The 24,092-nt window shown below is 39.0% G+C and overlaps 1 protein-coding gene and 1 long non-coding RNA gene across 8 annotated transcripts in view; one reads left to right on the top strand and one right to left on the bottom strand.

The window, feature by feature from the left end:
- Positions 1–24,092, bottom strand: part of heatr5a (HEAT repeat containing 5a) — a 187,825-nt gene that overhangs the window by 96,085 nt on the left and 67,648 nt on the right. For all 7 annotated transcript variants that reach the window (XR_011982490.1, XM_072698932.1, XM_072698927.1 and 4 more), the window contains exons 8-10: positions 14,756–15,005; positions 14,075–14,230; positions 11,901–12,151 (exon numbers count right to left, since the gene is read on the bottom strand). Coding sequence is in view for 6 of the 7 variants with exons in the window: in XM_072698932.1 (XP_072555033.1) it covers positions 11,901–12,151; positions 14,075–14,230; positions 14,756–15,005 (657 nt within the window). In the remaining variant the exon portion in view is untranslated. The remainder of the gene's footprint in view (positions 1–11,900; positions 12,152–14,074; positions 14,231–14,755; positions 15,006–24,092) is intronic.
- Positions 3,490–6,392, top strand: LOC140578394 (uncharacterized). The gene is made up of 4 exons (XR_011982537.1): positions 3,490–4,398; positions 4,605–4,763; positions 4,844–4,936; positions 5,417–6,392. It is a non-coding gene; the product is annotated as an uncharacterized lncRNA (long non-coding RNA).

Genomic DNA, 24,092 nt, shown 5'->3' with positions numbered 1-24,092 from the left:
ACAGAAAACGCCGCTCACGCCACACCCGCAGCTCACTGTCCGTAATAATCGCGCTGTTAATTAACAGACAGGACAGACAAGCACTCACGCCGACCGAAATAAGAACAATAAATAGAAATAAAACAGCCACCCACGTAAACAGGTAAAGCACGCAAACACTCAAAATACGTTCAAAACACTCCAAAAAAACAATCCCAAACAATCGCTGCAGCTCAACACCACTCTCTTGCAGCAATCCCAGCAATCCTTGCGTACAACGTAAGTTAACTAAGTTATTTATACAAAAAAATGTAGTACTGTCGGTTTTACTTAACAAGTGTTTGTTTGGTCAACTTAACATTGTTGAGTAAAACCTTAAACTCCATAAAATTGGACCTTTGCGGACACTGTAGCAGCTCACCTTGGAGGCGGAGCAACGGAACGGAAGACAAACGAAAGCGCGAAACACCTTAAGGAGAAGACGATAGTGCTTATGTCAGGTATGAATATTTAATTTTATTTTTTGCCCATCCTGATAAATACTGTCAGGAAAAAGTGATGTAGGTATACACAGAGTGTAATTAATTTACGTTATTAGTTTATTTTGTGTTTTGCTTTAAAAAAAAAAAAAAAAATATTTAGGCATTTATGCTAATTTTTCAATGAAAGCAAGTGGCAATGTAAGGACTGCAAAATAAGTGTCAACTAGATATCAGTTGTTGAAGCACTATAGATTAATGCATGGACATTATGGACGCCGTAATCATTTCCCGTGCACTTATTCTGATTGTCCCTGTAGATTTAAAACATGGAATGCGCTACACAGCCATCTTAATCATTACTATGCTAAAGAGAACACTGAATTACCAGCAAGGTTAGCCACATTCAATTGTCACGTGTGTTCTTGCAGCGATATAGCATCAGAACAAGAGTATTTTAGTCACATCTATAACCACCTAAAAAACAATGAAACGGTTCATTGTATGTTTGAGCACTGTTCTTTTCAGACAAATGTGTGTGGTACATTTAAGTCGCATAAAAATAGGAAGCACAATCCTTATTCTCTTCAGGACTTCAAACCAGGTGTCGTTAGAGAAAGTGGTACACAGAATTTCTCAGATAAATTCAATGATGATGCATTGCCAGCTGAACAGGAGAATGCATATGTTTCAGATAATGAGGATATTGTCACAGAAGGACAAGATTTGTCCAAGACCATAGAGCTGAAGTTTGCATTCATTTTCCTAAAACTTGAAAATTATTTTCATGTTCCAAGTAATGCCATTAATGAACTTATCACAGATTTGCAGTACATGATCAGTTCTGCCTCAGTATCCTCATCAACTCAAGTCATTCTTGATACCTTCCAGAAACATAATCTTTGTGTAGATCAGCTGGTCATGAAAGAGCTCATCAGTCATCATCCAATCCTCTGCTGAAAGCTACCGCAAAAGATGGTCCTTTAGCCACTGCTTTCAAGCGCATGAAATATTACAGAGATAATTTTGAGATAATTGATCCTGTTGAAATGATTCTTCAGTCTAAAAAACATAGATCCTTCCGATATATACCTATCATAAAATCATTACAACAGCTGCTTAATCAGAAAGACATACTTAATAAAGTAGTTAATGGTCATACAGGGCAACGAATCATACATGATGGGTCTTACAGATCTTTCAAACACTTTAAAGATAATGAGTTTTTCTCAGGGACTGAGCTCAGACTCTCCTTGTGTCTGTACATAGATGACTTTGAGCTGTGTAATCCATTAGGAACATCACGCAAAAAGCATAAAATCTGTGCAGTTTATTGGATCTTAGGAAACTTACCACCAGGCTCTAGTTCATCATTGTCCACAATTAATCTCGCTCTATTATGTAAAAGTGATGATGTGAAGGCCTTTGGCTATGAAAAAATTCTTGAGCCTCTTGTGAACGACCTCATCACTTTAGAGCAACAAGGTGTTTGTCAATCACCTGGAAACATTTATCAGAGGCACAGTACAATATGTGGTTGCGGACAATCTTGGTGCACATGCTTTGGTAGGTTTTGTTCAGAATTTTTCAGGGGAATATTTTTGTAGGTTTTGCAATGCTACACGCACAGATATTCAGTCAAAAGAGGTCAGAGATGGTGTTTTTCCTCTCAGATCTGAAGAGCAGCATGACATACATGTTGCAGATACATGTGAGAAAGGAGAAGCATGTTTTGGTGTAAAAAAATACTTGTCCTTTATCTATGAACCTCTAATACTTTAAAGTCACTGCAGGTTTTCCCCCAGATGTGGCCCATGATCTCTTAGAAGACTTAGAGGGTATAGTACAGTACCTGTTGAGTTGGCAGGGTGCTTTGAAATATTTATAAAGAAGAAATATTTTACCTTTGACCAACTTACTGTAATAAGCTGATTCAGGAATTCCCATTCAAATGGGAAGATAAGACCAATCGCCCTCATGTGCTTCCACTCACTTTTGTGAGAAAAAAAACTATTGTGGGAAACGCACATGAGAATTGGTGTGTCCTGCGGCTAATATCATTAATTGTTGGAAAACTTATACCTCAGGATGAATCTGCTTGGGAGCTCATTCTTCTCTTAAAAGACATTGTTGAGCTTCTTGTATGTCCTGTGCATACTAGCGAGTCTGTTTCATACTTGGATAGCAAAATTTCTGAGCACTGCAATAGGTTCCAATTACTTTTTCCAGAAAGAAAGCTTTTGCCAAAGCATCACTTTCTGGAGCATTATCCAGCAATGATTTATCTCTTTGGTCCACCTGTTTTTTTCTGGACAATGAGATTCGAAGCCAAGTACAGTTTTTTTAAACAGGTAGCTAGGCATACAAACTGCTTCAAAAATATCACCAAGACTTTGGCCAGGAAACATCAGCTCATGGTTGGACAATTTATGCAGTCATCCCAGTGTGATGAATCACCTGTAGAGGTTACTCGCATTTCAACTGTTCCTGTCGATGTTCTTCATGAAGACATTGCTTACACCTTTAACCAAAAATACCCGAATGCTTTTGCTATTAATTTAGCTCAGACAGTAGTTTCTGATAGCATAAAGTACACAAAGGGCATGATCATTGTGCATGGAATAATTAGTGGACTGCCTGATTTTGCAGAAATTTGTGTTTTGAAAGATGGAATTGCTTTTATAGCAAAAAAGTTATGTGCCTGGTACAATGAACACTATCGATCCTTTGAATTGGAACAACATCCAAGGGATGTTTTGTTTATAGAGCTGGGTGAATTGGCAGATTGTTATCCTCTCTCTGATTACAAAGTTGGATCTGTTTGTATGGTTACATTGAAAAGGTACATACATGCTGCTTAACTTTTTTTCTTTTTTTTTTTTTTAAAGAGTGATGAATCAAACAAAGAAAATGACTGATCCAGCAAAGTTAAAAATTGTTCTAGGAGATGGTGACTCAATGAAATTGACACTGCCCTCTGGAATACCCAAATTTGTTGAATAACTGTTTCTTATTCTCAGATTCAAATGTGGTATCTCAGGACATTTCAGGCTGCAGTTTCTTGATGCTGACTTAGATGATTTCCTGACTCTTACCTCAACTGTGGATCTCCAAGACAAAGGAACAGCTAAAGTGGTAGCACAATGTGCAGCAATGCTAAGTGCACATGATATCTGTTCTGTTTCTTCAGCAGACACTGATATTCTCTCATCAACCTAGCTTGTCAGTTTCTCCAACCCCATCAAATGATTCTTCTGCCGCAGCTTCTGAGGCCATGTCTTCATCTGCAAAGCTAAGGAGTGAAACCTGGCCAATTAACTTTCCAATCCCTATATTTCCCTATGAGGTAGAGCTAGAACTACAGAAAGCCAATGAAGAGTTCTTGAATGCTTGTACTTCACTTAACATAGACTCAAAGCCTAAACTAAAATCAGAAATTCTGAAATCCTTGGCTGCAGAAATAGTGAAGTACAAAGTGTACCCAAGGTGTGAAGAATATGAAGAGGTTGCAAAAGCTCTGATTAAAAAGCATCCAAGCCTTCAGGAAAGGGGATCTGTTGGTGGGTTCTATGCCTGGAAAGTCAGTCTACAGTGGAAGATGGGGAACTATCGTCGTACTCTGCGAGCAGCAGGCTGTCCCGAAGTAAAGATAAATTCTTTAAAACACAAACATGGTGAAAATACAAATACCAAGAAAGTCAAAAAGCCCAGGAAGGCTGAAGTCAATTTCTATCCTGATTATCCAGCTGGAGAGAACAAACGAAGCCTAGAAGAAGAACTATTAGCATTGCTGTCTGAGGTTCAGAAAAATGACAACTATCAAATTATTAAACAAAAAATAGAAAGAACATTTGCCTACAGAAGACATGAAGTAATTGAAGATGTGCCCTTCATTGTTGACTTCCAAAGCAGATGGCCAGCTCTGTTTTGTGAACATGAGGTAAATATGATTATATAACTGTAACTATTTCTTTAGTAGTTTTAAATGGTGAAACAAATTCCCTAATGTAAAATTATCCTTTATTCATGTCCATGCAGAGTTAGCATTAATTCTGTTTTGTGTTCAGATGTTATTGAATAAGCCAGAATATATATTTTTAAACATGAAAACTGTCCTTACAATAATCTTATGTCTCCTTAAATCAGTAGATTGCTGCTGAGTTCACTCGAATCAACACCATCCCACTAATTCAAACATTTATGTCAAAACTGAATTATTACACAAGCAAGCTGACCAGCATCTACTGAAGAAAAGGAGGAGTTGCAGGATGTAAAATTTGCAAATTAATGGCTGCCATTGACCAGGTATGTGATCTGTATTTATGGTGCTTGTGTATAATTTACATGGTGATTTGCTTCTACTTAATGTCTCTACTCATCTACAGAATGATACCATCTCAACTCCGAGAGCGTGCATTATCAGAACACTTTCTGTGTATCTAAATGAAGACTATGAAAACCTCTTGAAGGAGTATGCAGTAAGTATTCTCAGACAGTCTTTTGTGCATATTTAAAGTAAAAAAATATTCCCCAAAATCATTAAACAATACAATAAAGTGCTCATATATGGGCCAAATTCACATAATATAGTCAAGAAATATAAATACGCAAAGTATATTTAACTCGGTCAAGAACAAAGACAACCAAATTGAGTAGTCTATTAATGAAAAACTTAAACCGAATAGTTCATAAGTAACTTGGATGCGGCATCAGGAGCATCAGTGGTGCTTTATCATTGCTTTATAGAAACTTTGAAATCTAGTGTGCTCTGCCCTTCTCTCTTCCTTCTTCTTCTGGGCAACTCATTGATGTGAAACATTAAGGAATGGACAATTGATACAGAATTCTCTGATTATTTGCTTTTTCTGGATGCACTGCTAAGCGATGTTAGATTTGCAACCTGCATTTTTGATGCAATTAAAATGACTGAACAGTGTTACTGTTTTTGTGTTTAATAGGACGTAGACTCTGAGAATGCAGAAAGAGACATGGCCAATACAGTCATTGGAATTTACATCATCAGACCTGAAGATGCAGAAGTCTGTGACCTACCATCGGATGTTGGACTCATTGTTGAGGGAGTGAAAGTCCTTCAAAATCTTGGCGATGTCACCAAGGCTTGTGCTTTTGGAAGTCATATCCTCCTGAGACCCGACCTATTCATTTATGTCCATTGTAGTGGACATTGTATTTTTGCATTTAGTTTTTCACTGATGTTAGGAAACATATTTATTCCTGTTGTGCACTAAAGAGGACATGCTGCGAAATTAAAAATAAAAATAAATTTAAAAAAATGTAATTGTAAGATGTCTTATTTCCTCCAAAGACAAATAACCTAAAATTGAAGGACACTTTTTTTCCTTGGGTCTCAGGAGAATATACAGCTTGAATCTCAGCTATCCACCAGACCTGAAGTACACCACTGAGTTCTTTCATAAAGTGTTACTACTAATATATATATATAACTGAAGCTGATGTTTTGCAAAACCTAGCTAAGCTCAAAATAAATAAATCACAGGGCCCTGATGGCATCTTACCTATAGTGTTAAAAGAGATGAGGGATATTATTTGCCGACCCTTAACTTTACTGTTTCAAAAATCCTTATCTGAAGGTGTGGTACCTTCTGATTGGAAGCATGCCAACATAACGCCCATTTTCAAAAAAGGGGATAGAAGTAATTTGTCAAACTATAGGCCAATCAGTCTAACTTGTATAACTGGTAAAGTTATGTAGGCTATAATCAAAGAGAAAATGGTAGATTACCTGGACTCAAATAACATTTTGAGGGATAGCCAGCATGGATTTAGGAGAGGTAGATCCTGTTTAAAAAATCTGTTGGAGTTTTTTGAGGAAGCTACTCAGGAAGTTGATGATAAGAAGACCTATGATGTCATCTACTTAGATTTCCAAAAGGCTTTTGATGTTGTCCCCCACAAGAGGCTCTCACTTAAACTCAAAGCGACAGGTATTTTAGGAACTGTAGCGACCTGGATTGATAACTGGTTAACAGATAGGAAGCAGCGAGTAGTTATAAGAGGCTCAATGTCACAGTGGGCCTGCGTTCATAGTGGGGTACCGCAGGGTTAAAAAGGACATAGCAGCCTTAGAAAAGGTGCAGCGTAGGGCCAAAGAATGATTCCTGGTCTTAGAGGAATGTCATACGAGGAAAGGTTATTTGAGCTAAATCTGTTCAGCCTCAAGCAAAGGAGACTGAGAGGGGACATGATCCAGGTCTATAAGATTCTAACAGGTGTGGATGCTGTTCAACCGAATAGTTACTTAAGCATTAGTTCAAATACAAGAACTCGTGGCCATAGGTGGAAATTAGCGGGAGAACATTTCAAACTGGATTTAAGGAAGCACTTCTTTACACAGCGTGTAGTCAGAGTATGGAATAGTCTTCCTGATAACGTAGTGCAAGCTGAATCCTGGGGTTCCTTTAAATCAGAGCTAGATAAGATTTTAACAACTCTGAGCTATTAGTTAAGTTCTCCCCAAGCGAGCTCGGTGGGCCGAATGGCCTCCTCTCGTTTGTATAGTTCTTATGTTTTTATGATGCACAGAAACTTTCACACAAAATACAAGTGCTCAAAAACAAACTTATTGATTGAATCAACACATCTTTATCTCTCTTTCATTTTTTTTCCGAGATCTGTGACAGTTAAATTGTCTGTGGTTTAGGGGCCAGTTTTAATGTTACCATTGTTGATGGCCATTTGGAGTTCGGCAACTTTTTGGAGCATGCTGCCTATCTTAAGCAGACTGTTGTTTTATTGTTTTTAGGAACTGTGAAGTTAAAATTGTTTGCAGTTGTTTACAAAAAAAATGGAGGCCAGTTTTAATGTTTCCTTTACCAAAGCTTCTAAACATTTTAAATATATAAAAAATTGAATGTCGCAGTTCCCTGACTTGAACAAAATTTCCTTTTGTTTTATTTTACTAATTAAAATTATTCATTACAATATTTGAAGGCAGTTGCACATTGTATGACATTGGGAAGAATGTTTGCAATTGACTAGAATTTTTTTTTTTTTTTAAACAAACTGTGACATTTCAGCTGTTTGTGGTTGTTTACAAAAATAGAGGCCAGTGTTAATGTTACCTTAATTGTTGGCATAAAAGATCTGAAATATCAGAAAGGGAGTTGTGCAGCATTTGGAGGCATCCTGTTTAATTTCAACATTCAATCCAAGTAAGATTTTTATAATTTCTTGAAGACAGTTGCACTTTAAAAGAACTTGTGAAGAATGTTTACTATTGAAATGATTATGTTGTAGTCCAAGGACCTGGTTGTCTATTGCAAGACCTTGCAAAAATAAAATAAATGAGTTTTGTTTCTGGAAATATGCTTGTGATTATTTAACTATTAGCTCTACAAGTGGAAACCTTGAAGTAAATAAAATCTATAAAACGTGTGTTCACCTTACATATTGAAAGTTTGTAAATGTAACAAAATTATTAAGTAAATGTACATATAATTAATGTGTAATAGTGACAAATCTGAATTGCTTGGATTTACTTTAAAAAGTTTTGTCAACTTTACCTGAATTTCTGTTGTTCATACAACTAAATTGTTAATTGTAGAAACTACTCAACCTACTTGTGTGGAACCACTTGACACTACTTTTTTATGTAAATCCAACAAATCATTTTTTTGAGTGTATATGTTTATATGATGCCACATTGCATTTATTTATTAGCAGATGACTCTGTCCTAAACAACGTGCAAGGGAGCACGTCAAGGAGCCACCAGTACTGCAAGCCTGAGCAAAAATGAAACTACACAATGTAGAACCTAATATCAGCAAACCTGCATAAATAAACACCAAAAGAGAGTCTAGCAGCAAAATAAATTTCCAGGCACACAAACCCAGGCATGGATCTCTCTAGTATCATTTTGAAGAAGATCATGCAAATTGCAACAGTAATATTATCTGGGTGGTTTGATTTATTTAAAATACTTAAATAATATACTTACAGAACACAGAATGAAATGGATATCTGTCCCCCAGCATCATCTTGGCTTTTTAAGAATAGTTTTTTTTTAAAAAACATTGATGTTTTCAACTTCATTATTTTGATATAGACAGTTATGACTGCTTGATGCAGTGTATATCTGCTTCTGATTCATTCATTTTTCTCTAAAGCAAACTGGCTCTCATTTGGCCTTTGAAGCCTGAGTAAATAAGGGGAAAATGGCAGAAGGTTATGGAAATTCATCATCATAACCTCCTGAGCGCACTTGCTATGCACAACGTTGCTGTCAGCTTTCAGGTTTCTGGCACTGCCACTTCTTTTTTTCCCCCTCAAATCAGATATTTAGTCTTTTTTTTGCTTGAATGTTTGGTAGATTTAGCAGTGAACCTATATTCTCTGCTCATTCCAGTTCAATCTGGCTAAAATACTGTGGTTTCTAAGATTACAGTCAATCGCATGCAAGGCATGATGGAACAGCGAGGTTCTCCATGGCCTTTAAGTTTAATTAAAATACTTACTAAACCACAGCATTATCAGCTTACATACTGTAAGGCACATCTTGCCATCTTGGTCATAAACATTTCAAAACGGCAAATTCAACGCAGAACAACAGTCACCAAAAGTCAGAAATGTTTCATGCTAAACTACACAGAGGATCCTTTGGTCTGTCAAATATGGAGGATAACTGGAAAGAGTCATTTTCTCCTGATTGGAAAGATGCCCATATTGACTCACTTTCTCAGGAGAGATGGACAAGCACTAACACCTTTTAATCAAAAAGGCTAGCCGGCTTTATTGACTGAGTCTGAAGAACACTACTTGCTCACATTTACCTAAAGGCCCAGAGGCCAGTCACCAGTAGGCATCCCTGCAGATTTCTAACAGGAAGTCAGATGTCTAGCCTACCTTTTAAAACACAGCCTGGGTGATCTCTCTAATTCAGGCAGCAGATCCCAGTGCAGGACATACACCACTGGGGAGATTCCTGACTCATGTCTTAATTAAATGAGAATGCTACACACAGAAATAGTAACATATACTTCAATCTCAACTGGGGTCTTCATTACAAATTGAATATTTCATACATATATATTTCATATTTTACTTTTAAAAGTAGAGTTTTACTGAAATCAATTCCCAAAGCCAGACTATGCCCTGTGCTAACAGCTATCAGCTCTCTCCTTCATCTTCATTGGTTGATCAGAAATTCTAGTTACCTCAAATATTCCTGATGTTCTCAGATTAAAGAGTGACTCTTGTTGCAACTATCCCAAAAGTATAAAGCATACAACACACCTGTGCAACTAAGAGGTCAGCAAAGGATCCCCAGTTCGGTCATGAGGAGATAGGATGCAAAATAGTAGAACTACTCTTAATTTATTTATATTACCATTTAAAAGTGCCATTCACACCATTTAACTACCAGTATAAGACTGAAGTCGAAGATGGCAAAATCTTGAGATAGAAAAGTAGGCTTTACAATTTCAGTATTAGATAAATCAATGAGTGCTCCGGCAACAACCCAATCTAGCGTAGCTGGCAAAGACACTGCCATGGCTGGTTAACACTGTGGACTGTTAACACTGAAGCTACTTCAGGCAAAAACAGTGTATCCATGACCCAACTTACTGCTAAGCTGACTAAATGATGAGCTTCACTCAAAGAAGACACAGCCATACTAACCCAGGAATTGACTGGCCCACTCCAGGTCTCTGTCAATTCAGTAACATAAACTGTTACAAGTTTCCAGGTATGATTAAGTGCAACCGAATCTTTGGCTGGTGACAGCTTCAGCACGCTAGCCACGGCAGGAGAAAAGAAAAGGAGAAAGCAAAGGCACTGCGATGGGACCTAACACATGAGGTGGATAGAAGAGATGCAAACTGAGGAGGTACCACTTTATAATAAGACTACCCTTATAAAAAGTTTATGCATGGTTTATAATCAGGTTACTCCCTGGGGGTCTTGGGCAGGGACAATGTAAAACACTATCAGAAAATGCATTATACAATGCACTATACAAAAACAAAATGAAGTGAGTTGAGGTTATTAACTAGGTAGTAACACATTAGAAATAATTAATAGACAACATAAACAAGTAAAGTAATTTTTTATTAATGAGTTACTACCATTTACAAGCACAGAATTGTCCAAAATGTTTTGATATGCATACCATGGGGAAGCCACTATACTGTTCCAACATGACTGTACTCTGTGCACATAAAGACATGGTTGGGTGAGGTTAATGTGAAAGAACTTGACAGGCCTGCACAGAGGTCTGACCTCAATCCCATCAAATACCTTCGGAGGCAACTAGAATGGAGATTGCGAGACAGGCCTTCACAACCAACATCAGTGCCGGACCTCACAAATGCTCTTCTAGATGAATGGACAAAATATCCCACATACACATTCTAAAATCTTGTAGAAAGCCTTCCAAGAAGTGTGGCAGCTGTTATGGCTACAAAGGTGGGACCAACTCCATATTGATGCCTATGGCAGGGATGTCATAAAAGTTTCTGTGACTGTAATGGCCAGATATGCCAATACTTTTGTCCATATAGTTTATGCAATTGTCACTTTTTACGCTGCTTGCTTGCAAAATTAAGTCAAAAAAAGAAGTCGAAAAAGGTTTCCAAAGTTAAATTCCCTGTAAACTTTAAGCTCTCATTGCCATGACAACACAACTTCATAGTGGCAAGTTTTTTGAGTGCTATGTACGCAGAAGCAAACACCTGACTCATAAGAAGAAGCGTAAAGAACTGTGTATGAAGACTAATAATCAAGAAGTAAGTCCTGCCTTTCATATTTATGTTGCATACAATGAGCTCTAACAGACCATTTGATAGGATGTATTTGCTCAGTGGTTATGGGTCTCTGATTCCAGAGAAGAGACTCACAAAAAGACTGTGGACTATCTATTAAAGACAAGTACAAATATGGGTGCCGAATTTCTGCTAAGTTTGCAGTTTGTGGAAAAAAATGACTCTCCTATCAGGAATCTGGAGTGGTGCTGATTTCAGTGACTTTGACAGCAATTATTTTTACAGGCAATAATTCAGCGGTTTCTGCCCAGCATGGTGATGAAGAAGTAGCACATTATGTGCCAAAGTGAAATTTGTTTGGCTGAAGCTTCACAAATTTTCATGCAAAATTTACTCTTTCACACGGTGATGTGGAACATAGCTTTTCAAGCTATTACTTAGTTTCGAGAGACCCCTACAGTCTGAAAAAATTTGAAAACGGAATCAATTTAAGCCAATTTGAAATGCTTGGATGCATACATTCGGTTGAAGAAAATTCTCACAAGTGTCTATACATTTTAACAGTTTTGCTGGCCAGTGAATGAAATCGGATGGAAATTACAAAGAAACACAAGCCTAACTTTCGGACAAACAGACAAACAAACAAATAAATAAATACTTCATAGTAGAAAATGAACAAAGCATGAGGTGCACACATACCTTGCCTTTTGCATGGGGAATTCCCAGGGGGCAATGTTGTACTGCTCCTAGCAGGGCAGCAATAGCAGCACTGTACCCAGCTACAGCCTCTGGGCAGGACTTGAGGGCAGTGAGGCGTTCTAGGCAGCGGTCCATGAGCATGGCCGCTTGGGCTGGCACAGCCACGGAAACGCAGCGCAGGCACCAGGCAGCTGTCAGCCGCACCACAGCACTGGGGTCCAGCAGCACTGACGTCACCGCGTCCAGCAGCCCTGCACGAGGACGCACAGGCCAGAAACAGGCATGTTTATCCCAAACAGTAGCTTATCGCCAGCCACTCCAAAGTGGTGGGATCAAGTAGCACCAAGCTGCAGAAGCCCTGCACAGAGACACACAAGCCAGAAACAGGCATGTTTATTGCCTGGGAAACTCCGGCTCTGTCGGCTACACCCCGCCATTTTACTCCTTGACTTGTCTCCTTAAACACACAATATCTGTTACGTCTTACAGCTCTTAGATGAAATGTAATGATTAGCACATGGACCTCAGGGCTGCTAGATTCATACACACACATTTTATTAAAAAACTGCCTGTATTGCTGTAGTACCACTGAGCAAAGTGAACTTTTGCAGTGAAAAAGTGAAGAACCATCACTTAGGAAAGAATACTCTCAAAGTCTCTTTCCCATAAAACATTTCAACCTCAGTATTTAAAAGAATACCTTCCATATAAAAAAAAAATTGAAAAATGCACCATTTTACTTTCTCCGGAACAATTAAACAAATGTATCATTTTAGATTTTTTTCTGGCATTTTATATTTTTAGAGAAAGTACTGTAAGACAAGAGTTAATTTCTGTAATGATGTTTCTTCAGATTCAGACAGTCACATCAAACATAATATAACAAATGTTACTTTAATAAGACAAGCTTTATTTTTACCTTTTTAACCACAATATGATCAGTTGACTATATTTAATGTTGTGTACAGAAGGACATCATTCAAAAAGGAACAAACTGTGTTATACCTTTTTACAAGATGTGCCAGAAGTACTGGCACTGAAATCTCCATCTGACTTGCTCTTCAATGCAACTAACCAACAATAAACCAGCATCTGTTCTTCTAAACAAGCCCCAGTGTCAACACATAGCTTTCACACCTCTATCAATCTCTGCCTTTACTTGCCATTTCCTTGTCTCATGATGTTCTATGTAGAACAAATGAGTCAAATGAGCTCTGAAAGTTAAAGAGGGGGCTGCTAAAATGACATCACTGTATTCCCCAGACAGCCCTGTCACTTTTTCCACCCGTCTAATCGATACTCCTCCTAAATACCCCCAATGGCTGCAATTTCTAGAAGTACTGGATGGATCACCTGGAAATGTAACAGCCAATAAATAGTCCACAACAACAAAATTTGCAAAAAAAATTTTGAGTTATCACACTAATGGGATCATCATATGCCTGGAATATGCCCTGTTTTTCTGCTACCACTATGAGGCACTACTTCAGTTTTGGGATTATCTGTGTCAAAATCTGATCACTTCCAGTTCATCACTGTGTCAGCAAAATTTGCAAAAATATTCATAAAATACTTTTAGAGTTACTGTGTTCACAAGACAAGCAGTTTCCTTCTTTTGCCCCCATAGAGCACTGCTGCTTCATTTTTGGGGCAATTTGTCTGAAAATGAAACCAGGTGTAGACTTAACCCATAAAATGTTTTTGTGTAGTAGTAATAATATCCATCAAGTACTTTTTGACTGATCACATTCACAAGGTCAAATGGCTTCTGCTTTCACAATAAGCAGTGTTGCTTCAATTTTGGAGCAATCTGTCTCAAAATATAAGCCTTTCCAGTTTGTCACCCATACAATGCCACTGCAAAATTTTAAAAAGATGAGTCAAATAACTTTTAAGTAAGGATCTTAGCAGGATCAAGTGTCAAAACTCCCTGTATTTTTGCTATCAGGTTCCTGCCCGGGGAATATAAATGGTGCTTCTAACATCCATTACTCCCGCATCCCAAACAATACTGACATATCTCCAGGAGAATAGTACCATATGCTCTTTATACTTTCTTTAATACAAGTATCTAATGCATATGTGATGGGTTGGAGACCAACACAATTGAGGTAAACTTGAACAATGATAAGAATGATGGCACCGCTTAACACCCACTTGTTCAGTAGGCTCACCTGCACTGGGGTCCTGAAGCAGAGACTCAGCAGTAGAGCCCAGGCCCAGGATCAAGCCGCCCAGTTCCTGCAGGGTACAGACCAGAATGTGCTGGCTCACCACCACATCTGTAGCACTCAACCGGGTCTCCATGTTGCTGTCACTCAAGGTCGCATCTGACAGGGAAATGACGACAAAAGGCACCACATTCAGAGACATGTTTCCTTACTGTGCGCAGCTCAGTAGATTATGACATGTGCCATTGATCAGAAGGCTGTCGGATTGAATCTCAACGCTGGTAGACTTTGCCATTGTTAGGCCCTTGAGTAAGGCCTTTAACCCCAATATGTGTCTGTGTGTCTCATGAAGAGCATGATGAGATACATAAAAAGACATTTTCCTCCAGGGAATGAATAAAGTATTACTATAATAATAAAGCATTGTTAAGAGACTTAATGTGCACACACCCTGCCACTGGGCAGAATGAAACCAGCCATGAGATGAACTTTAATTTCTCACCAATATCTGTAAAGATACTATTGTGCAGAAACAGATAAGTATCACTGTTCATTGTTTAAGGATAATCTAGATACATCTGGTCACATGCAGAAGTGTACAGGAGTTTGGTCAGCGAACTGTATGTGTATATGTATATGTACATCTGTATGTGTGTACAGGTATGTATGGAAGCAAACACAGACCTACGGCCATCTTCTGCTTGGCTATGACCCGACAAATCTCCTTGGCAGCCAGGACTTGGGACCTCTCCCCCAACAGTCTCCCTACAGTGGCCCGCAGGATGAAGGATATGCAGCAGCGGCAGCAAGCGGCCTCGGCCGGGTTCTGAGTGACCCGCGGGTATGACACCAGCTCCAGAACCAGAGCCAGCAGAGTCATAAAGTTACACTCCAACCACTTGCTACCAAGGCAGGAAATGAACACCACGCAGGCCTAGAATGGAAGGGGATACTGTTACACACTGTCACATGACAACACAACATAGAGTATTATTATTATTATTATTATTATTATTAATTGAAAAGGCGCTGTCAGAATGACAACAGTGTATTCCGCGGACATCCCCTCATTTAATCCTTACTCCTCGCCCACTCCCCAACCTCTACAATTTCTAAAAAGACTGGATGGATCAACTGAAAATGTGAAAGCCAATAAATGTTTTTACCTGAATACTCAGTCCTAGTTATTACACATAACTCTAAAACTACACCAAGGGGGTATTCCATGAAAGTAGCTAAAGAAAAAGTCAGACTCAACCTACCTCTATCTCTAAACTTAGCCTCACGTTGTTCCACGAATTCAGTTCAGTTTTAACTAATCAAGGCTCATTCAAGACAGACTTGCATAGTCTCACTTAGTGCGCATATCCGCGATATTTAAGAAGCCCAAATAAACGGATAAACGATAGATTGACCAAATGAGTCGGAAAGCCTGTAAAATGTTTCTTTCCGCCGCAGAATAAACGCTGCTGATGAAGCTGTATGAAAAATACAAAGATGTAATTGTTAAAAAAAAGGCAATACTGTGGCCATAAACACAGCCAGGGAGTTGGCTTGACAATGAATTGCAGACAGACTAAATGCATAAGTTACGTAAATGTTACAAGTGCTTAGGACAGTGGCATGGTAGGACAGTGGCATGGTGGTACAGTGGTTTATGCTGTCGCCTTATAATGCAAAAGTAGCTGGTATTATTTGATCTCCGTAAAATACTTTAAATCACATCTGTGTGAAATATTCTGCACAAATAACCGTATGTTGTCTTTGCTATTTTAGTAGTAAACTTTCAAAGTAGACAGTGACTAAAGAAAATATAATAATAATAAATAATAATAATACATTTTATTTTCAGCGCCTTTCAAAACACCCAAGGTCACTTAACACAACAAATCACAAATACATAAATAAAAAAACATAGTAAAATATAAATACACAAAATTACCCATAAAATGCACAAAAATATAAAATAAAGATTAAATTGTATATGCCACCTTAAACAAGTGAGTTTTTAAACGTGATTTAAACATGCTAATGGAATTAATCCTGCGAATGTCCGGTGGAAGCGTGTTCCACAGATAGGTTGCAGAATAACTAAAAGCTCTACCACCCATTGTAGTCAGACGAGTATGTGGAACTGTAAGATGGAGAGATGACGATTGATTTGAATAAGATCCGACAAATAAGATGGAGCAAGGTCATGGATAGCCTTAAATGTCAGGAGCAGAATTTTAAACTGAATGCGATATGTAATGGGAAGCCAGTGAAGTTCCTGTAGAACAGGAGTAATATGAGTTGTAGAAGGAGTTCTAGTAATGATCCTGGCAGCTGAATTCTGGACCAATTGAAGTTTGTGTAGGGATTTTAAAGGCAAACCAAATAGAAGAGAATTACAATAATCAATGCGTGTTGTGACCAGTGTGTGAACAAGTATGGCAGTTGAATTTGGTGAAAGAGACGGACGTAGACGATTTATATTACGGAGGTGAAAATAAGCAGAACGAGTAACATTATTTATATGAGCTGTGTAAGACAACGTGCCATCCAAGATGACAAATATATCTTCCTGTTCAAATTATTTTAACGGATTTTTTTTTCCAATTACAGTCATTGCATTTCATGTTTCACCTTTCGCTTTTATTTTACACAGTGCTTGAAGTGGGGAAAAATAAGTGCAGGAACTCTAATTTTCCGACATTTGACATTTGTGCGGTGAAAAAAAAATCGAGTCTTTAGGATGTGTTGGTTCAAAAACTATTTTAATTTAATCATTCTTCCAAGCAATAACCTATAGGCATAGGCTACTTTTTTCTAATTCACAAATGGAATACTGAAAAACCATTAAAACAACATGTAGTCTTTTATCGGTCTTGTGATATTGTCTATTCTCGGGCCACTGTTGCTGCGTCGGATCAGTTTCAGTAAGTACCGGAACACAAAAAAAAGTGGCGGAACCCAAAATACGACAATACAGAAGTTCCGGAACTGTGTTCCGGCCCACTTCAAGCACTGATTTTACAGTAAAATACCGTTATAACTAGGGGTGTAACGGTTCACAAAAATCACGGTTCGGTTCGATACGACACAGTGGTGTCACGGTTCGGTATGTTTTCGATGCAGCAAAAATACAAAAAAATGACTGACTAGAGTAGTGTTTGGGGGTGGAAGGGGCAGTCAACACGTTGCCTGTCACGTCGTTTGGGCTGCCTTGTTGAGCGTAGTAGCACTGAAAACATTATATTTTACACACTTTATTCTCTTTTATTTTTTTTCAAATATAACCCTCTGGAGTCTAGGGGTAGGGAACACACTTTCACTGACTGGGGCATGATCACACATTTCATTCAATATCATAAACTTAATTCATGGCAAATAAATTATTTCTTATATATTTGTTTTGGCATTAAACTCATCTTAATCTTAGTGTACTTTGTAAATATGTCAGAGTTATGTTAAGTTTGTAATTTGACATCAAAGTATAGACATTGCAAAATGCAGCTTGGAATAATTGCCTACACATAATAAAAGTACATAGTAAGCAATGCTGGCAGTTTGTTTTGATCCAAGATATCTGATCAAGTCTTGGCTACATGAAGATGACTAAAATGGTATAGTTGCAACATTCAGTTGGATTTATAAATAAGAAAAACCGAACTCATGTCACTATTTCTCGCTCCTTTCATTGAATATGTAGCAACTTTCATGTGTATGAATGAGCCATTTTCACCTGCCCACGTCCCTCCCCCCCTTTTATGGCTCTGACTGGAATGTTTCTGGATCGCGTTTCACCGTTGCGCTGTTAATAAAATTACCATGCAAATGCGATTTGAATACGCCCTAATGCAGCTATTTCGAAGGTGAATAGCGATCTTCGGGTGAGAGCGGTACTTCACGCCCCCGATGCAGGTAAAACAAAGTAAGGTGACATGGTTTACTTTCTTGCCGATTTAGCCTAATTTTAAAAACTTTAATACTTCCGACAATGGATGTTTTGAAAAGAAGACCGATTACGGATTTAGTCAGCATTTTTTTCATGTTTCTATAATAAGATTTCAGCGAGTTATGAACTGAAATAGACAAGAAAGATACTCGGCATCGCTGACACAGCCGTCGACTCCAGAGGGATAAAAGTATTTATCTGAATCATTCGGTTTGTAATGCGTACTGAACCGAAAGCCTCGTACTGAACGGTTCAATACGAATACGCGTATCGTTACACCTCTAGTTATAACTTTGCCAGGTCCTTCAAGGGACCTGGCAAAACAGCCCGTTACATCCAGAGTTGCTGTATGTCCAGAACACCACAGGACACCATTTACTCATGCCACACCTCAGCAGACACACTTGTGGTATAGATTATTATTTTGTACATGTAGTAATTCAACTTTACCTGACCAGATGCTACTAATAATCCAGACTATGCACGTAGCCTATCTGCGCTGGATATCACCGGCATGCCACACGCCTTGTAGGCGGAACTGCATGTCTGTTATAGCTGAACAGAACTACAGATAAAAGCTGCCCTGGGGACCAAATTGTTTGTCCATTATAAGCAAAATTCCGTTATATGCGAGTCCGCTATATCCGATGCTTTTTCTGCATGTTCGAAAAGGCGCACGGCCAGGACCAGCGGACCTCGTCTGTTATAGACAATATTCCGTTATAAGCGAATCCACTATAACGGGATTTTACTGTAATTATTTTGGAATTAATTGGAATGCTAAGACATGATTTTATAGGCTTTATTATATTGATTATGTAGCAATCTCAGCTTTGTTCTCCATATTATGGAAGTATCACGCAGAGTATTACTTCCGAAAAGATGGTTTTTATTCTCTGCTTTCTCGTCTTGCTTTTACTCACAGCACTGATTACAGGGTTCCATCACCTAAAGGATTATTAGGAACACCATACTAATACGGTGTTTGACCCCCTTTCGCCTTCAGAACTGCCTTAATTCTATGTGGCATTGATTCAACAAGGTGCTGAAAGCATTCTTTAGAAATGTTGGCCCATATTGATAGGATAGCATCTTGCAGTTGATGGAGATTTGTGGGATGCACATCCAGGACACGAAGCTCCCGTTCCACCACATCCCAAAGATGCTCTATTGAGTTGAGATCTGGTGACTGTGGGGGCCATTTTAGTACAGTGAACTCATTGTCATGTTCAAGAAACCAATTTGAAATGATTCGAGCTTTGTGACATGGTGCATTATCCTGCTGGAAGTAGCCATCAGAGGATGGGTACATGGTGGTCATAAAGGGATGGACATGGTCAGAAACAATGCTCTTTTTCCTATTTGTAGTGGAGATGAGTGGTACCCGGTGGGGTCTTCTGCTGTTGTAGCCCATCCGCCTCAAGGTTGTGCGTGTTGTGGCTTCACAAATGCTTTGCTGCATACCTCGGTTGTAACGAGTGGTTATTTCAGTCAAAGTTGCTCTTCTATCAGCTTGAATCAGTCGGCCCATTCTCCTCTGACCTCTAGCATCAACAAGGCATTTTCGCCCACAGGACTGCCGCATACTGGATGTTTTTCCCTTTGCACACCATTCTTTGTAAACCCTAGAAATGGTTGTGCGTGAAAATCCCAGTAACTGAGCAGATTGTGAAATACTCAGACCGGCCCGTCTGGCACCAACAACCATGCCACGCTCAAAATTGCTTAAATCACCTTTCTTTCCCATTCTGACATTCAGTTTGGAGTTCAGGAGATTGTCTTGACCAGGACCACACCCCTAAATGCATTGAAGCAACTGCCATGTGATTGGTTGATTAGACAATTGCATTAATGAGAAATTGAACAGGTGTTCCTAATAATCCTTTAGGTGAGTGTATATATATATATATATATATATATATATATATATATATATATATCATCAATTTATTGTGTCAGTCACATAACACCAATAATATGAGAAATAGCAATCGCGCCAAAATAATGTGACACTTCTTGGAGTGGTAAAGAAGAACTTTTAGCTATGACACTGCATTTTGTGAAAGACGCTTCATCTGTAATTACGCTGATTGCAGATCATTGTGTTTCAGTCACACTACGTTCCGACGTTGTCGCTTACAGAATGTTAGTGGCTGACTGGAATAGACAAGTGCATGTAATATCCAAACATTACAGACGTCATTTCCCGAGTACAAAGGCATGGATTCGTATCTGACCGCTGTAGTGTCATTCTACTCTTCCATTATGGCAATGACAGCTGTCAGTGAATAAGGAGTACTTCATCAAAATGTTGTACTCTTTTCTAAGGCGACTGTTGTCCCTCTTAAGTTATGTGTGTAATGAAGAAACTACAAATACACACATGTACACATTAGGGCTGTATACCTTGGAGAACCTGGCGATACGATACATACCTCGATACACAGGTCACCATTCGATACGTACCTCGATACAGAGCTGTCTCGATATGATTTGATACAATGTGACACGATTCGATACGATTCAATAAAAATACATGGGCCAGAGCCAATTAGTTAATGCTGAACACATTTACTCAACAAACAGAACTCAATTTATTGAAGACAAAAGTGCATTATAACAAAGTGCATTTTGCTTAAATATTTGCAACTTTAAGTGCTCTGATTAATTGTACACAAATTGTATTAATCTGGAAATGACCACAAGTCAACATTTAACTTTCCAAGGGTACAGTCTGAGCTCACACAAGCACAAAATCTTCTTCTTATTATTCTTAACTTCTTATTAAATCTTCTTATAATTCTTTTTTGTGACACCATGTACTGCCATAACATATTTCACTATGAAATCACTTAAATGCTATATCTTGCTTTAACATTTGGCACAACAACAAATCTACCTCATAACAGGATGGATTTTTAAAATCTTAAGGCTAAACCAGGTTTGTCCTCAAAAAGGCAGGTTGAACAAAAATCACTGCAGCAACAAAACAATAACCTGAGGATACTCTTGGTAATGCTAGCTTTATCCTATGACTTAAGATTTTTGTTCAAAAACAGAAGTTGGTCAACATGCTTTGAGCTTAGTACACTTCTCTGTGCTGTTACGATATCGCCTGCCGTAGAGAAAACGCGCTCCGAGGAGACACTAGTCCCTGGAATGCACAGGTACACTTTGGCAAGGCGTGACATTAGTGGATATTCATTCTGGTGCTCTTTCCACCAACTGAGTGGACTTCCCTCAGCAAGAGACAGGGGTGGTGCCTCCTTGTACCTTGACATCTCCTCTTCTGCCTGGGCCTGTGTGGTTCTGTGTCTCACCGCAGGACCTGCACTGTAAGTTGAACCAAGCAGATCAGCCAAACAGCACAAGTCCTTTTTCTTCTTGGGTGGTGGGCTGGCAGGAATGTCATCCTTGTCTTCCACATGATTGTCCTCCTCTCCTGGTATCACTTCAGCCTCTTCCTATTATGCAAAATACAGATTTTTTATGAATAAACCCATAGTTAATTCTATCAAGAGCATTTTCAAAGACATATAATAGTTAGTTTGCCTTTTATTTAATGCAATGAACTGACAAACCTTTACAATATATTGTTTTGCTAGTATAGTGCTTTACATGAAGTATATGTTTGAAACCATTTAGTTTTTTTAAGCTCTAACATACTATTATGAATTTGAAATTATGAACTGAATATTTCGTTTTATTACACTTAGTGTATATATATGTGTGTGTGTGTGTTTGTTTGTTTTTTATGTTTTTTAACCATGTAATGCTAATGTTAATGACACAGTGAAAGGGCTTACCTGAAATAGTTCTTGAATTCTTCGAGCTTCTGCAGTGATTCTCAAGTATATTTCCTCTCGTTCATCATCAGGAAGGAAGGGCAAAGCTTTGAATCTTGGATCGAGTGCTGAACATACATACATGGTCTCTTTCTGCTGATCCATGTACCTCTTGCTCAAATCTTGGCAAATAGCCGCTTTGATTTCTTTCACTATCTGCTCTGCTCTCTTGGAAATCCTGGATGAGCTGAGCATGAAGAGGGGCCACAACTGACAGTGTTGGAGAGCTTTCTTTTGACATTACAAGAGTAGCAATCTTCATGGGCTTCATTGCATCCACTATCTCCTCCGCAGATGTAATGTCCGACTCACATAGGGTGCAAACTTCTTTCTCGGTTTTCCTAAGTTCGTTGGACAGAAGAGCAGCGGAGACAGCGGGTTGCTGCTCAAGAAAGCGCTCGAGCATATCATGCGTGCTATTCCAGCGCGTCACAACATCAGTGATCAGTTTATGTTCAGGCAACTCGAGCAACTTCTGCTTCTGTCGAAGTACGTGGCTGGCTGTGGTACTGCGCTTAAAAAATGTGGATATCCGTCTAACATGTCCCAATAAATGAGCGACAGCAGGAAGCTTCAGTGCACGCTGCGAGGCCAGGTTTAAAGTGTGAGCGAAGCACCTGAAATGCAACATACCGGCAAGCTCCGCTGCGACGCTCATATTTGCGGCGTTGTCAGTCACAATAGCTGGGTCTTTGGATACGAGGTCCCACTCCTCCAGCGCCGCTTTCAGTAACAGCAATGTTTGACCCCGTATGGCTCTCGTGCATGGCTCGCGTTTGTAAAACGTGCGACATCAGTTCCCACTCCTCGTCAACGTAATGGCAAGTGATTGTAACAAAAGCTTCCGTGGCTCGCTATGTCCACCCGTCACAAGTCAGTGGCACTCGTGGGGCAGAACTCAGGGCTGACTTAACATTGTCTTTGACTTTGTCATATATTCTCGGTACTGCTTTGTCGGTCATGTAGCTGCGGGTAGGGATCACGTAACGGGGATCTAACGTGTTGATCATAAAGCGAAAGCCTGTGTTCTCGACAACACTGTAGGGACATAAACCTTTGCAAATATAATGCACCACAGACTCCGTAATCTTCTGTGCACGGACTGAGTTAGATGGAAGCTTGGATGTTGCGTTGTCCAAAGTAGTTTGCGTGGGGTCCCGTGTTTTTTTGGGCTGCGGCGAAGCTAGCTTGTCTGCATGGTGTCTTTGCAGGTGGGCGCGCAGGTTAGTTGTATTACCGGTGTAGCATATAGAAGCCTGGCAATGCTTGCAGATTGCATTTGTTTTATCAATCCCTTGGTTTCCTTCCTTTGCTTTAAAACCAAAACGTGTCCAAACATCTGCCTTTAGGGACAACGGCGCTTCTAAAATCTTCGACATTTTCCATGAGTTTTTTGAAACTCCGTCTAATGGCTGGGCGGAGTATCGATACTAAGGGCTAGAATGTCGATACTGTATCTTTTTTTATTATATCGATATTTTGAGCACACCCCTAGTACACATACAAGGGATAATGATTTATTATTATTATTGGGTTTTATTATTTTATTAATGTTTTTATTATTATTTCTCTTTTTTTCCCTATATATGGCGAAGTGTACCATACAGCACAATGACCACAGGGTACACCACATCCTTTACCAAGCAATACACACTAAATGCTTATGCCACTAGAGGGGTGGGCAATCTTATCCAGAAAGGGCCAGTGTGTTTGCAGGTTTTTTTTGGGATAACCGTTCGATCAGTTGCTCAAACCCAGTTGTGTGAACTCTTCAGTCGATCGGTCCTCTACGTTCTACTCTAAGCACGGAGTTGCAGCGAAACATTGCGGCCTATTCTGGATAAAATTAGCCACCCCTGTGCTAATCAATACTTTGCAGTCTGAGGTTTGTCCCTATTGCTCACGACAGACAGTTACTGTACTTATGACCAGAGACTCATACAACAATTACGTTTCAAACTACATTTTCAGACAACTTCACATTATATGTGATCGTAGAGCTAAATTATTCCTTATTAGGTATTAAAGATTATTATATTTCTTACTTACACGGTGACTATACCCTTATTAGACTGCATTTTCCACCATCGCTGCATGATGTATTTACCCGGAACTACGCTTCTAACTACAGCTCGTGAGCTGTAGTTCGAACTACGCAACTTAACGACAGTGTTTGCAAATGTTCATTTGAACTATGATTTTGGGAAACACCTGTGTCATTTAACGATGCATCGTACTA

Source organism: Paramormyrops kingsleyae, chromosome 14 (genome assembly GCF_048594095.1).
Source record: "Paramormyrops kingsleyae isolate MSU_618 chromosome 14, PKINGS_0.4, whole genome shotgun sequence".
NCBI classification, from domain to species: domain Eukaryota; kingdom Metazoa; phylum Chordata; class Actinopteri; order Osteoglossiformes; family Mormyridae; genus Paramormyrops; species Paramormyrops kingsleyae.
Note: the sequence above shows the minus strand (reverse complement) of the source record. Positions and strands in the feature narration are given on the sequence as shown.